The sequence below is a fragment of the Uranotaenia lowii genome, chromosome 2 (genome assembly GCF_029784155.1).
Source record: "Uranotaenia lowii strain MFRU-FL chromosome 2, ASM2978415v1, whole genome shotgun sequence".
NCBI classification, from domain to species: Eukaryota; Metazoa; Arthropoda; class Insecta; order Diptera; family Culicidae; genus Uranotaenia; species Uranotaenia lowii.
In genome coordinates, this window is record NC_073692.1 from 399,640,288 (window position 1) to 399,656,873 (window position 16,586).

At 33.8% G+C, this 16,586-nt stretch overlaps 2 protein-coding genes across 5 annotated transcripts in view; one reads left to right on the forward strand and one right to left on the reverse strand.

Annotated features, from left to right (window-relative positions):
* The window catches only part of LOC129744289 (putative uncharacterized protein DDB_G0291608), a 438,626-nt gene that overhangs the window by 221,882 nt on the left and 200,158 nt on the right, over window positions 1-16,586 (reverse strand). The window lies entirely within an intron of this gene.
* LOC129743327 (uncharacterized) overlaps window positions 5,634-16,586 on the forward strand; it is a 49,258-nt gene continuing 38,305 nt past the window's right edge. Inside the window, exon 1 of the mRNA XM_055735311.1 lies at window positions 5,634-5,696. Within this exon, the coding sequence (XP_055591286.1) occupies window positions 5,634-5,696 (63 nt within the window). The remainder of the gene's footprint in view (window positions 5,697-16,586) is intronic.

Genomic DNA, 16,586 nt, shown 5'->3' on the forward strand with positions numbered 1-16,586 from the left:
GAAATATTATTTATTTCCCCTTGAGGAGTTGGGAAAATCGAAGGGGCGGCGTAACAATAGAAGAATTTGATATTAGTTCCGGCCTTAATGTTGGTCAACAGTTAGCGATTAGCGCTTTAAGCTTAAAGCGATAACTTTTTCGGCACATTTAGCGTATTTTATAAGCGATCGCTAACATTGAATGAGTTAGCGATCGAATTAGCGGCGCTATTTTTTCAGTTAGCGATGCCGAACACTGCGTTTCCCTTTGTAATTTAAAAACTAGGTAGGGGAACTGGGTATAAAATGCGCAGTCGGGACAAGATGCCCCATCATTTCACTAAACAAACATTGTTCAACATTTCTGAAAATGCCAGTTTGTTCTATTTACACTTTTATGCGTTTATAAACATTTGTGGACTTTCTAAGTTTTCTATATTGCGTAAATTTGACGAAAAATGAAAACTAATTTTTTGGGAGCTTTTCTTGCAATTTTTCAACTTTTCTCGTAAGGAATTACAACATCTATCTGCAACAATTTCATCAGCATCAGTTTTCATCACAACAATTGGAAAGATATTTATATTTTGAGTTGGAAACATAACTTATAACATAACGAATATATTACAAATTCCTAAATTTAATATAGATTTAATAAAGTTTTCTCAAGAATGTCAGTATATCTGTCATCACTGCGCGTAGCAATACACTTTTCCATCTATGAAGTAAATCAGAAGTGTTTTTACCTGGCAGAAGTGTTTTTACACTTTCTGAGGCACTTGAATCAATAAACACTTATTAAACGTTAAACGGCGCGTTTGGGTACACACATATGCGCACTTTGCCCCTAACGAAATGGAAATCATACTTTAGAAAGCCTTTCAAAATTCAACGATTAAGACGTATATAATTGGAATAAGTATATATATTTTTGATGAAGGACAGTCCCCTTTTCAAAATTATTGTCAAATTAACTGGATTGCATTCTTCATTTTCGAGTAATAAAAGATTCTCCTTAACTTGGGCGTCTAACTCCCACTTCTCCCAACTATTTCAAAATAAAAAAATCTGAATCCATTGAAAAGTATTTTAAAATGAAAGACTTTGCTTGCTAGAGCTTTTCATAATTTCATGAAATGTTTTTGCAATGGTTAACTAAATCAATAAATTACCTGGTTTTGCAAAGCAGTATTTTGAGAATTTTTATTATCATTCTGTGTAACCACAGCTTTCAAAAAAGCAGTTAAAAACGCAAAAATTAAACAAATTAAATTTGAAAAAATAAATTGTATAAAATCAAATATCTTTTCTAGGTACAAGTTAAGTTTGTTCTTTGTTCACATGAATTTAGCAGCAAGAATCAAGAAATATTAATCATCAAAAGTAATATTTTTTTTGGAACTTTCAGCACATCTCTTGCGGTTTTTGAATGAAAAATTTTGTTTTCCAATTTAAATTTCTATACAAAATTAAAACTCGATACCCCCATAATTCAGGACTGAATGGATCGCTTCCAAAATTTTAACTGCTATTTCTGGCAGCAAATACAACCAAAGAAAAGTGATGGGAGGTGTTAAAATTGAGCAATTTGAAATTTTCATACAAAGCTTGCGGCGGTCTAATAAACATACACGGAAAATAAATAAAAGGTAGAATTTACCGAGAAGCAGAGATAATGTTTATTTTTTTTCTCGAGGTGAATTTTACTTTTTTAACATTCACCTAGCAAAAAGGTTGATTTACGTTTTTCAGATTCACTCCACATTCACTGACTTACTTTCCTTCAATTAAAAATTATAAAAAATCAAATTTTATTCATAATTTGATGTTTATTTAAGATAGACGGGTATTTTTTACCTTGTTATTATTATTATTGTTTGCCCATTTCTCAGAAAAAGTCTTGTTTGGGAAATATCAGTGCAATCAGTGCAATTTACACTAGCACAAATTAATAGAACGGCATCGAAACAATATGAAAGCAGCCAAATGCTGATTTTTGTTAGAGCCAAATGGCATCACTGATAAGTATGGTTGCCAAAACGTGTCCGGGCCGGACTTATCCGGGCAATTTGAAATAAAAACCAGGAAACGTTCGGGCATTTGATTTCTAAATTTTCAACTCAAAATCTGGGCAATATCTGGGAAGTTTGGTCAAAACACAGGAGTTATTTAACGAAAATCAAGACTTTAAAACACTTGAAAAAAATTTGTTTCATCGAAACACACCATCAGCATTTATATCGTATTTGAGGCTTCTGAAAAACTGATTATAATTATTTTGATGAAACATACTCAAGAAATTCGTTTTTGATCGCAAAAATCCAAAATAAGATTAACTTAATCTGAGTTTTTTTTTTTAAAGAAAAATAAACAGATTTATCAGTTAAATAACACGTCTACAGGATCATAAATATGGTTGTTCTGTTCTGACCCGAAAATTCGATTGAGTCAACCATCAGATGATACTTTGCCACGAAAGGATGAATGGCTGATTAAGCGATCGCATCGATGCTAAGAAACCAACAGGAAATTTCATTTAATCATTCGTATGACTGGTTTTACTGTATATGCTGCTTCCCGTGAACGTGGGACATCGTGGATTCAAAATATTAATAAATTGAACTTGAACAGATAAAATTGTTTTCTTTTTTGTTTTTAATGAAACACATTTTTATTTTTTTAATTTATTTTTATTATATATACGATCAGTGGCATGATTTTTTATTTTAACCACTGCATTGTTTGTTTTCAATTTTGCTTCTGCTGGGAGAGCCGCCGCCATGGCCCTGAAACAAAATATTGTAAATTTTTTTTCGGTGGAAGTTGAACAGCCGGCGCTCTGAAAGAAATTAAAAGCTCTTGTGAAAATATGATTGTGATAAAAATTTCAATAACTTAAGAATACTTTATAACTAAAGTGATATGATCTTGTTTATCGCTATCTATCTTGTTTTATTCCACCTTCCGGATGGGCCATCGGGATCGGAGTAAACCCTCTCTATATGTATCTGAAAATATTAAATATTGTTTTTGAAAAGAAATCAACTTAATAAAATAAATCATATTTACATTTCCGACTTCTTTCATGAGAAAAAAATACAAGAGGCTTTTTTCCTCTAAGTCAGACAATTTACTGCATGTTCATACGAAATTCAAGGTCTAGTCAAGCATCAGTGATTTTTGAGAACTAATAGTTAGTTCTCAAAAATCACTGATGCTTGATTGCATAATGTAGACTAAGAAAATATAGTCAAATTTACTAGCTGAATTATTTTAGCGATCTACTAGTTGAATTATTTCGTTGTTGATTAATCTATATTATGGATTCAACCAAAAATATGTGATATGGAAGAGCCAACCATACGAATTTGATAACAACCTGTAGAGTTTTTTTTATTCATGTAAAGTGAATAAATCCGGGCAAAATTCGGGCATTTTTCAACGAAATACGGGCAACCGAGCAACCGAGCCGAACTGGATCTTTCTCAAAATATCTATCAAATATCCGGGCAAGTCCGGATAAAACCAGACAATCTGGCAAGCTCACTGATGGCTGAAGCAAAACATTCATCAATACTAACGTTCGTATACAGCCTAAAACCCCTGATAGATAGAATAGGCAAGCTATCATGTCATTTCTGGAGAAGTGCTTCTTTGCCATTTTTTGGCATAGAGAGAAAAAGCACCAATCGGCATTGATCAACATGCATGACCTTTTCCGATTATGTGTCACTTATGAGAACCTATTGCTTCCAGAATCCAATTGCAGATTCTTTATTTGTTCATGGTGGTGATGTCTATTCCTTGAGCACTAAAAACTGGAGATGATTTACGATGGTCTGGAGAGCTTGGAGAATCACAAGTCATCGGTATCATTATGTTGACTACTACCGAGTTGGTAATGATCGGTTTTGATCATTCGTTTTTATCATTTCCGCAGTTAAGTTGCTTTATACAATTCATAATCGCATTTGGTATCAGAAATTTCACTATAACAGTTATTATTTCTTTGGAGATATTGAATACAATTTTCTGAACGAACTCTTGTATTACCGTTCCTTCGATGATTTTTATAAGCATGGATATTTTAAAGGTTTCTTTAGGGGAAAATATTTATGACTCTTTGAAAATCAAAGAAACAAATGGAATGAAATTTAACTAAAATATATAAGATTCAACTATTATAATGTTCGATGTCAGCATCCAAAAACCAAGTTAGTTTTTTTTTAAATGAAAATTTTGGAATTTTAAAATACCTATGATGTCATCGCTGCTAGTATGCCTAATTAAAAATCATATTTCGTTTTCTTCTATGCCAATTCAAATAACTTCAATTGATACTACATTGTTATGAAACTTTTTTTTTCATTGCCAATTAAAATAACTTCAATTGATATTACACTATTGTGAAACTCGAAAACCATATTTGTTTTTCCTAAATCTAATTTAACGTTTCCCTCCACTTTTCGTTCAATACAGACCTGAAAGGGTTCCTTTCCGCACTGAACCCATGGCAGGAGGAAAATCCGCAATCACGCCCAACATCAGTAGAACCCGTAGCAAATCAGGGCCAGTTTCATCTCGTCGCCGTCGCCACTTGAAATGACCATGAAAGGTGTCTTTCAGAGTCGGATCCATTCAATTTACCCCACAACACGAGCCCACGGATAGTGACCATTACTCTCGATCGACGGCGATTACCAACCGATAAGATATTGTCCAGAACCCTCGATTCGATGCAGTTCCGCGTTAAAGGAAAAGCGAGAATAAAAAAAAACATGAAATCGAGCGGGGTCCGGATCGATTCGCCATAAGTGGCAGCAGTAGAAAAACATCAACTATTGCACAAGACGAGACGAGACCGATCCAAGGGATCATGTTTCGTGAACTTTGCCGTTGACCGTTCTACTTGTCTAAGAATCGATTCTGAACGGAATCAGTGGGTTGGACCACTCGACAAAGATGTCAGAATGACCAGCACAAGTTGGCGGATTGCGATGCCGATTGGATCTGTTTTCACGGTATGTCATTCATTCGGCTGTGATCTGTTAGTACCCTAAATGCAAATTATCCGGCGGCATCGTCTATCGGAACCATTTTCTGTTTGTTGTAGGGAAGGGTGTTGGTTTTTGTCCCGAGACGGCTGCAAATCGGGGTCAGTCAGACCAGCCGATTGGTTCGAAAGGAATCGACAAGGTTTTGTAAACTGTTACATTAATAAAGAGTATCGTGTTCGGATTAGATTTTGTAATTGAACTTTTTCACCTGACGTAAGAATCAGCTTTTGAAGATCAATTTTACCAGACTTTTTTCGAATCACAAGTGTTTAGAAATTCTTAAATCATCTTCTTTGTATAAATTAGATGAAAAATATTCTAAATTATAATGAAAGCAATAAATTTCTCATTACATCACAAAAAATTCTCGAATAAACATTCGATCGACCGGTTGATATTTCAATCATCACCCCCGGGCGGCTCCAGAACCAAGCCGTTTCTCAGCTTTATGGCCCCGTAACCTATTATTTTAATTTTATGGACTGATAATTGCAATTTATTCTGGCAAGTCATAAGATTCGCGTAATGAAAGGTTACACTAAATGAATTAATGGTTGCAGCAAAATTCCCACTCCGTTCAAGCTGCCCTACCGCAACATGGTCAAACTTTACAACAACCATCAGCAGCAGCAGAAGTATTGGATCGAAAAATACAACCGGGTAATTAATACGTAGCTAGCCCCAGCATAGGACCAAATGCAGAGAAAGGCGAGATCACTATAATCACTGATTGGTTTGATTTGTGGTGGTTTGGCGGGAAATGTTGCTTTCTTTTTTTTTTCATTTGGCAAACTTTAAAATTTATGAGATTGAATTTGGCTGAATCACAAAGGTTACGAAAGTTGTGTAATTATTTAGTTTAAATACAGAGGATGTTTTCAATATCTTAGCATTTTCCGTTTCTGTGCTCAGCTTTTGAAGGTGGTGCACCATTTGACTGTTGTTTACTAAAGGGGCATCCATAAATTACGTAACGCTCCTAGGGGGGAGGGAGTAAGCTCGATCGTTACGAATTGTGACATAGGGGAGGGAGGGGAGGTATGCTCATCGTTACGTAACGATTTTTTCCTTAAAAATTTCAGTTTCCTTGGAGCTATTTTGATGTCATGCAATTTTGGCAGAATGATATGCAAACCAAAAGCAGCTTAAAATTTGTGAGCTTTAAAGTGATTAAAACTGGATTGTAAGATTTCCTTTTTAAAGATTCCCTTATTTAATTTTTGGCGTTTCGGCGAGTTGTGAAAATTTAAGGTAGAATATTTAGAAAGAACATGAAAGTATTATAGGTGGAAAGATCAAAGCTAGAGCGCTTTTGGTAGAAGAAATTGAATAGTTGGTGAAAATGTGAGCAGGGCTTTTGTTTTGTGATTCTGAGATAGATTCCTTAAAATGTGTATTGGATATTCGTGGAATAACCGTTGGAAAACCGAAAATTGAGTACATTTATCCCCAAGAACTACTATACTTACTATTTTACTTTTTATTTATACTTACTATATACTTACTATTTTTTCTCAATTGATTTAAAAAAATGCAATTTTGATTATTCCGACGAATATTACTAAGTGGAGTATATTTTGCGTAACAAGTAATGCACTTTGAACGAAATTAAGTAAACAAGGTAAATCATCAGTTTACAAGCACAGAAAAACTCGTAATAAGACATTCAATTTATTTTATCAGAGAATTATATCATCAACGAGTACTAAGAGCGATTCTGATCGATATTAATTCCGTTTAAAGAACGTTAAAAAAATTTAGGTTAAAATCATTTTTTGACCTTCGAAAATCAGTATTTAAGAACATGAGAAAATCGGAGGAGGGAGGGAGGGTAATTATCAGCGTTACGTAATTTTCATAGGGGGGTACGTCGAAGCGTTACGATTTGTGACATACGGGGGGAAGGGGGTCAAAAAAGTGCATTTTTTGCGTTACGTAATTTATGGATGCCGCCTAACAGATTTCCGATCAAATTCTTAATACGTCTGAAAATGTAGCATATTCAGATCGAGCGCACTTTGGATACTTGATAAGGATAAGTACGATACCGAAGAAGCCCAAAAATTACATTGACATTGATCTGGATCGACATTCCAAATTCATGGTCTGCGAGTGTAATCGAATTGATGAATATTGTTTTGTTATTGTCAACCTATTGTAAACACAAACTATCAGTAGAAAATAGAATAGTTTTCAGAAATTACGTCCAGAATCAAAACATGAAATTTGCATCACAAAATCGTCTTTTAAATCAAAATACAAAAGCATGTAGGTATGTACTTACTGCCCAAAAAATATTATTTAGTTCCCAAAAACAAAAAAAAAAAAACAACTAAAGTAGTTGTAGGGGAGAATGAGGATACTTGATCCCTGGGGATACTTGATTCCTTAGCTATATCTCTAAACTGGAATGTCTTACAAAGATCAAATGTTCTAGAAAAATGTGCCAAAATGAGCAAAATAACAATGCTTGTAGCTTAAAATTTTTTTACAAAATAATTGTTTGAGTAATTGAACTTTGTTTGAAAATTTTCACAAAATGTAACTTGAAGATCTTTTTTCATCACTTTAAAATGTTCCATACATGGGAAAATTATGAAAAAAATATATGTTCCAATGTATCAATCGTTCGAGCGTAAAATTAACTTCATAATGCCATATTTTCAAAGCAATGGAAAACTCTCAACTTTTTTCAGAAAAAGTTTTCTAAAATGTTGATTATGGGTACAATTGATCCCCTAGAGTTGGGTACAATTGATCCCCCCTTCCAAATGGCATATTCTTTTTCTGAATTGATCGTTATGATTGCTGATTACGAAATTACTAATATTTATCCAAAAACTAATATTTATCAAACAATTATCTGAAGAAAAGAGCAAAAATAATTAATTTTCTCTTTATTATAAAAAATAGCGCCTTGAAGTATGCAATGTTATTAGTGTTGAGACAAAGTTATAGAATTTTCTTCTTATGTCTGCTATAAGTTGTGAAATAAGAACAAACATGACCAAAATAGTCAATTAACATTCTATCTTGAGGTTTTGTTTGATTTTAATACAAGAATTAGGGCTTCCTGAATATAAGATCAAGTCTCCTTCAATAGGGGATCAATTCTCCCCTAACTTCAGAAAAATCGCAATTTTTTTACTCCCACGAAAATGCTTCTAGTTTATCAACGGGTTCAAGTATTGTTCTAATTTTTGGAGCATAGAAACTTGAAGTTACAAGCTGTCAAAAAATGACAAATACGGCGAGTTGCTAATTTTTTCCAAAAAGATATGGTGAAAATAAGAAAAGGGGATCAAGTATCCCCACTCTCCCCTATATATTAGTTTTTTTTACTAATAAGCGTTTGTGCTCTGGTGTGCTTTTTATTTCAAATATGAGATTAAGAAATAAAACTACAAATTTAAAATCTTCCTCATAATAATAATATCTCGAATTAAATTATAGAGTAAATAAAAAATAAAAATTTTACGTTAATCAATTAAACAAAACAATTCAATTTAGAAAGGTAAGAACAAAATTGAATTGTACTGTTTAAATATTCAGTCTGTAAAGCCTATTTCGGCTAAGACAGTGAATGTCTTTTATTGGAATGGGGTCATCCAAACATACGGGAAAATTGTGACTCAAAATTAAAAAACAAAAGAGGGATTTGTAATACATTTGCTCGGCACCAATACGTTTTGTCGAATTTCGAATAACTTTTTCTAAATAAATAAATATCACTACACCCAAAATACAGCCTTTACTCCAATCATGAGTTCTCAATATTTCAACGTCATTGGCACAAGTTGTGAGCAGGCTTGCAATTTCTCTAACGAGAATCACCGATGTGCTCGGTTTTCGATTCTCGGTAGAGATTCTCTGAAACGCACCGCAGAGATTTTTAGCCGAACCTCTGTAGAGAATCTGTAAATCAACACGACAGAGCTAACACACACTACAGTGAAAAAATGTTTTCACCAAGGAGAGCGACAGCGACGGCAGCTGGCTTGGCTTGTTGCGTTTACCAACACATACGAAGCTGAACCACTCGCCCGAAACATTCATAGTTTGTTGATGCTATTATTATGCACACCGTCGTGTTTGTTTTTGTCTTTGCTTTTTGGTGGCTTCAACTAGTCGGTTCTGTGTTTTCACCGGGGTGCTCTACAGTGACAAATCGTCGCACGCCGGAGCTATTGAACTTAGGTGTGTGTGGCTTTCGAAACCGGGATGCGAATAATGTGTGGAGAGGATCGAAAAATCTCACCCGGGTGATTTGCAACTATCGCACGGGTTTGTTTTTTTCTCCGTTCTCCGTTTTTCTCGGTAGAGAATGGCATCTCTGGTTGTGAGTGCTAGTGGCAATGATTCGATTTGAGACTACCGGAATTAACCTTCCAGCGCAAACGCATTGCGTATGACTGAAGGAAATAAAATAAAATCATTTTCATGTCCCTCCTTATCCCATCACAAGATAAAGGAGGGTCCCAAGTAACCCAAAGTTCCATAAAATAGTTTCTTAAAAGCCTACTCAGCCCTGCTTGAGCGGTGTGTTGCATTCTATTTAGCTTAAAATTTATCTTCTTATCCACACTTTCAAGTTCTATAATCAAAGCTGAGTAGAAGGCAATTCAGCCTTTGCATGAAACTATCTATAAAAATGATTTTTATTTGAAATTCGTTTAATTGGAAGGGTGCCGTGCGCTATTCCCTTTCAATAAAAATGAAAAAAGAAAAAAAAGCGTTCACGTACTTTTACTTACTCTGGAATACATCACTTCACATTCCCAAATCTGTGTAAGGCTATAACATACCTCTTCTTTGAATGGATTTCATACTTACTAAAGTTGATTCGTGATAATCAAAGTAGGCTAAATATAAAAACTGTTACATTTTTATTCATTAAGAGCAAGTTCATTGGTGTTGGGAGAAAATGGTAGAAATTTTGACACTTTCAGTATATTTTGAAAACTCTACCCTGCCGAAAAATTTCAAGATCCGTAGCCTTCAAGAGTTTTTACAACAGGTGTCGTATTCTCGCATGCTGTGATGCAAATATAGCAATATTTCTATCACAAACGGCTGGAAAATACAACGGCCAAAGATCTTGAAAACATTTTTGCATAGTACAATTTTCAAAATTTGCTTTAAGTGTGTATATTTCTACCACTTTCCCACAACACTAGTGAACTTGCTTTAATGATCCATCAACTATTTCCCAACCAGACTCACACGATTCGAAATCAAACGTAAATTTTTCAAAGTTTGGTTTTGCTTTTGGTGATATTTCTGCCTTACTTTTTATATGGAATTCTTATTTCAAAAAGAATAACTTCAAGCGTTGTACAGCATGTTCTTTTTAAAACATCCTACAATGAAGTGCTACGAAATCTATTGCTACAAGAGTAAATGAAAGCCAAAATGAGCTCGTGAAAAAGTACTGTTTTTCGATGGAGTATTATTTTGTACTGTATCACTAACGATTATTTTGTAAATTTTAGATTCTTGATGGGAGAAATTAATCACAGTTCTTCAAAATGTATCTAAAAAAACATTGAAAGAATGCATCATTTTTGGTTGCTCTTAGCGTAAACACAAATCTACGTACATACGTTGAAATAAATGATGCTGGGGGTGCCACTTTGTTTCTACTGTGCCAGTTTCCCCTCCAAGTAGAAATTCAGAAACAGAATTGCTTTTCGCGGCAGAAAATCCTTGCTTTAAACATTGAGAAAATTATGTGTTTAATCGGCCCATATTTCCACAGTGTCCATCGATGAATCTCCCGCTTAGAACGCACAAAAATGTTCTATGATACTTCTAAGGACTTTTCATGTTCGTTAAGAAGTCTAAATTGAGCACTTACGAAAAATGGTTGCTATTTTCTCTCGAGTACCTTTTATTCAGCAAAACGTGTTCTTTGAATGCACACGATTAAATAATTATGCGACTTTTGGAGGCTTGGGATGGAAACAATCACCTATACTCGAATGAATTGATCCGCTCGGTTAATGCTGTGCGTGGCGACATTAGGAAAACTAGAGACAATAAAGGATTTCCTTGCTTCAGCTGCCAGGTTTTTAGCAGCCAGAAAGCCAGCACTGTACGTTTTTTTTTGGTAATCAACGAGGCAAAAACACTTTGAAAATTATTTATCGTTTTCCATCCGTGTCAGGTAGTACACTGGTTAAGCAGTTGGATGGGCGAGATGAAAGTTGAAAATTGATTTGAGTTCAATTCTCATCGACGGCAACATTTTTTAGTTACTTGTTTCTGGGATAAATTATCCTTTAGGATGAAAGTCCCAATTTTTTTTTTCTGATTTCGCTTGAATGTTTGTATGTAGTGGTTCTGCATCATATTGCCCGAGAGCTTGAGTCCTTACGTCAGAAGTGTTTTTGCAATCATATCATTTTTGGCGCAGTACACGTCAGTACATTTTCGGCATAAAGTTATCGGCATTGAAATTTGGAATCTCTTCTTTGGGTGTAGCTGACCCGTTGTGCTTTGCGACACCTTTCAAAAGTTAATGATATTTGTAAACATCGTTTATAGTTGGAATTGTTGTATTTTATTCCAAATTGAATTTGAACATTATTCAGTAGCAACCTGTTTAACCTTCCAAAGCTCTGGCCCGAGGCGCTCTTTTCACACATCATAATCATCATTCCAATATACTGAAGAACAGAGATTTCTGAGAAGCTAAGTATGTATACCTATGAAATTCATAAAATTAACGAGAAAAAAAACTGAAATTTCAGTTTTGCAAATCGAATCTCTGATAAATGAGATACAGAGAAGCAAAGAAAAAGATTTTTTGGTTTTTTTTACCGAATGATTCGAGATAGCGGTCAAAACTTTCATTGGAATGCATTTTATTTATACATCGTTGAAAAGATTTATACTTGTTAATTTCATAAATTAATCAAAAAAATATACTGGATAACGTTACATGCCACATTTGGCACTGGAAGATGGTAGAAATCTCATATGATCATAGAAGATGTAAAGTTTTTGAGTTATCCCAAAAAATGTAAAGGGTCTCTCTCTTTCTCAGCTTCCCATCGCAAGGAGGGAAGACTCTCGAATGATCTTAGAAACATTTCTTCCATCCGAAGAGTATTTGGATAAAAGATATGTTTCCATTATCATACACAATGTTGTCTCAGCAAATTTTCTGGAAAAAATACACCTCTCAAACTAAATTGCATTAACTTGATTAGTTTATTTATCATAAAATCATTTTTCCTATCCAAAACCCCTTCCACGCCAAATAAAGTTCCATTTACTCGACTTGTTCTTAAGATATTCAAAAAAATTTTTGGGCCCCCTCTCCTCTCAATGTGTTTCCAACGAAAGAAAGAAGCTACATTTTATTTTATTTGTTCGATTAATTCACGGGTTATGCCATAATTGTAAAGGATTCCCTACCTCCTACGTTTTTCCCAATAAATAGAGGCAAGGGTCTAAAATAGTCATAGAATCATCTCTTGACCAAAATACCCTTATATAACAAATTTGATTATTTTCAGTTAATAATTTCTCGAGCTGCTTATAAAAAATGTATGGGGACCCCTCTCCTCTCCTGAAAGAAGTGAAGTGTTTCGAACCATCATATAAACTTTTCCCGTATCCAAACATCCTGTTATGGCAGATTTGGTGTCACTTTTTCGATAACGAGTTGTACGAATAATGTGACTACCTCCCCTTTTATCTGTCTTCTAACTGGAAGGAGGGAGGGATACCAAATAGTGATAGAAACATTCCTTCAAACCAAATACATTTCCATGCCCAATTTGGTTCGATTTACTCACAAGTTGTGCAAAAAAAAATGTTAAGGGAGACCCCTAGGTACTTTCTATCTCCTCACTTGAAGAAGAGAGAGGTTTATTACGATGCCAAATTTGGTTTCATTTGTTTGATCGGTTCTCGAGTTATTCAAACACCTTCCAGTGAAGTGGAGGGGTCTCTGATAATGCTTCTTGTATATTCTAAATGCTCATTTTCACCATCTTTCATGTCTTCTAACTTTCTATCCGTCTTTAAAATTTCATAATCTTAAGATGCTCTTACTTAAAAAGTATATCTCTTTTCACCGATGAAGCCGATTTAATCATAAATTGATAGTATAGCTTCTTAGAATCTGTCATTGATCTAACTGATTTCATAGGTTAATTTGTCATCTATTCACTCAACGGCATGTTATAGAAATATTCCTTCACTGCTAAAAATCAAATTCACCTAAAACTAATTCTAAATCTCCAGGAGTTGTTCAAGGACCGAGATGGTTTGTTGTATGCTTTTTCAGATTTATCAATTAATATCATTTCAATTCGAAGCTTTAATTTTTATTTTCAATAAACTAGGTAAAATGTCAGTAAAATAATCATAAAAAATGACAGTGACTCACTCCCACCCAGTACCATGCCTATTAGAATTCTACGATCTACAGCCCTGCTCCAACAAGGGGATCCTAATGAACCCGATCATTAAACAATCCAATAACCTCCAATTATAAGTAGATCAAATATTTTAACCACCGAGATACCACGGCGCAGTGTATGTATTACATACATTATTCATCTATTAGAAAGTGATTGTCCGAACCGAACCACGTTCATTACCTCTTTTGAATAAAACCAAACGCCCGGTCCGATCCGTTCGATCCGACAAACATCTGGTTTTATTGAATCGAAAAAGGAAAAAAAATTGATACCGACTTGTAGCTCTAAAATACTAGAGTTTTAGTGTGGCATTTATGTAATGGCTGTATCGCGCGGAGGCATTAACAGCAATAACTAGTGCAGCACTGCGCTAATAAATAATATGTATAGCTGCTGAAAAAAAAAACGTGATTAAACAGCACACGACCTATGCGTCTCGGAAGGCTCGATTAAATGAATGAATGACTGACTGGCTGGCTGGCTGCATGAATGGCTGACGGCTTGTTAAATGCATATAGGTTTTGTGAATGTGATCGAGGGTGGATTGGGCTGTATAGCTCAAGCTGGATTGGTTTTTGGTTGGCTCAATTTAACTAGAGTTGACCAGAATGTTGAATTAATTTCCTATATTAACCGTTTACAAGAAACTTGGTCGAATCTAAAATAATTTAGTAGATATGTTTGTTAGAGCAACGCCAAAATAGGGATCTGAATTCACTTATGAGCTATTCCTAAAAAGTTTTTAACCGTGAATTTTGATTTCTAAATTTCGATCATACATCTTAAATCTGAAGTTCGACTATGAAGTTTTATTTTAATGCTTCTAATAAGTTCTACCTGTTCTTTATCACCATCTCTCATTCCTTCAAACTTTCTGTCCGTCCTAAAAAATTTCATAATCTTAAGAGGCTCTCACTTAAAAGGACATCACTTAATCACTGATTAATCTCTTCATATTTGAAGTTAAATTTAGTATTTTAAGTACTATCGACATACCAGAGTTTACACAAATTTGCCCTTCACAATGTTTATTTCACTCGAATCAGTCCTACCTGTAAATAAAGAAGAAACGAAATTGCAATTAATAACAATCACCTACGGAGGTTGTAAAATGACAAATTCCCGCCACTAATTACTCTATTACACGAGCTGAAAATGTTACATGTTTTAGCCCTTCACCCTTATTGCGCGGTTTCATGTTCAAAATCCTATAGGCTCTTCCGGATGAGCACCCTGCCATAAGGTACCGCGCAGGTTGTCCGAACTAATGGGGTGCCTAAAAAAGGTTTAAAAAGTTACGGGAGAATGAACTAAACCTTTTGAGGGAAAATTCAATAAGAGAGAATATGTTCTATATCGCAAGCCAAGAACCGCGTTAAGGAAAAACAATAATCCCATTTTGGAATGAACTTTCGTCATTTTTGTCATTTTCGCCGTTTTCATAATTTTTGTCATTTTTGTCATTTTTGTCATTTTTGTCATTTTTGTCATTTTTGTCATTTTTGTCATTTTTGTCATTTTTGTCATTTTTGTCATTTTTGTCATTTTTGTCATTTTTGTCATTTTTGTCATTTTTGTCATTTTTGTCATTTTTGTCATTTTTGTCATTTTTGTCATTTTTGTCATTTTTGTCATTTTTGTCATTTTTGTTTTTTTTGTCATTTTTTTCCTTTTTGTCATTTTTGTCATTTTTGTCATTTTTGTCATTTTTGTCATTTTTGTCATTTTTGTCATTTTTGTCATTTTTGTCATTTTTGTCATTTTTGTCATTTTTGTCATTTTTGTCATTTTTGTCATTTTTGTCATTTTTGTCATTTTTGTCATTTTTGTCATTTTTGTCATTTTTGTCATTTTTGTCATTTTTGTCATTTTTGTCATTTTTGTCATTTTTGTCATTTTTGTCATTTTTGTCTTTTTTGTCATTTTTGTCATTTTTGTCATTTTTGTCATTTTTGTCATTTTTGTCATTTTTGTCATTTTTGTCATTTTTGTCATTTTTGTCTTTTTGTCATTTTTGTCATTTTTGTCATTTTTGTCATTTTTGTCATTTTTGTCATTTTTGTCATTTTTGTCATTTTTGTCATTTTTGTCATTTTTGTCATTTTTGTCATTTTTGTCATTTTTGTCATTTTTGTCATTTTTGTCATTTTTGTCATTTTTGTCATTTTTGTCATTTTTGTCATTTTTGTCATTTTTGTCATTTTTGTCATTTTTGTCATTTTTGTCATTTTTGTCATTTTTGTCATTTTTGTCATTTTTGTCATTTTTGTCATTTTTGTCATTTTTGTCATTTTTGTCATTTTTGTCATTTTTGTCATTTTTGTCATTTTTGTCATTTTTGTCATTTTTGTCATTTTTGTCATTTTTGTCATTTTTGTCATTTTTGTCATTTTTGTCATTTTTGTCATTTTTGTCATTTTTGTCATTTTTGTCATTTTTGTCATTTTTGTCATTTTTGTTGGATTTATTGGAAAATAATTATATGGATTTGAAAAATCAACATCATCGTATGGCATGATAAGATAGAAAATTGCGAGCTTGGAAAAAGTTTTTCAGTGGATTATTTTCTTCAATTTTTTTTTTTTTGAATTGCCACAAAAACTATTGGCAGGCTTGGTTCCACAGATGAAACAAAAATGATGTTGGTGTTTCATTACAAAATATTCATTTTTCCAACACATGCCCTAAATTAAAAATAGCTTAAATTTATTGAAGGAAACAGTTTGTGTACTCAATTATTTTAATCATTTAACACGATCCAAATCCTTTGAAGTGACACAAGTTAGTCATTTTTGCAGGAATTCATTCTCAACTAAAAACTGGAAATAAACCCCTAATAATTGTCATTCTCTATCAAGCAAAAATTTGCATACGTCTGTTTGACCTTCTCTTATAGTTCATCGAACAAAACGGGGAAACAATCGAGAAGTGGTTCCCGCAAAAACTGAGCTCCACTATTGCAAACGCGCTCGGGGAAACCTTTCATTTGCCGAGTAAATATTCTGTGAATGAAAAATTCCCGGTTTTGCAGCTTCTAATAAAATTCGTTCCCTTCCCAAGTGAGGCCGGCAGGCAGGTAATTGTTCTGTGTACTTTTTCGAAAGTCACCCAAGCC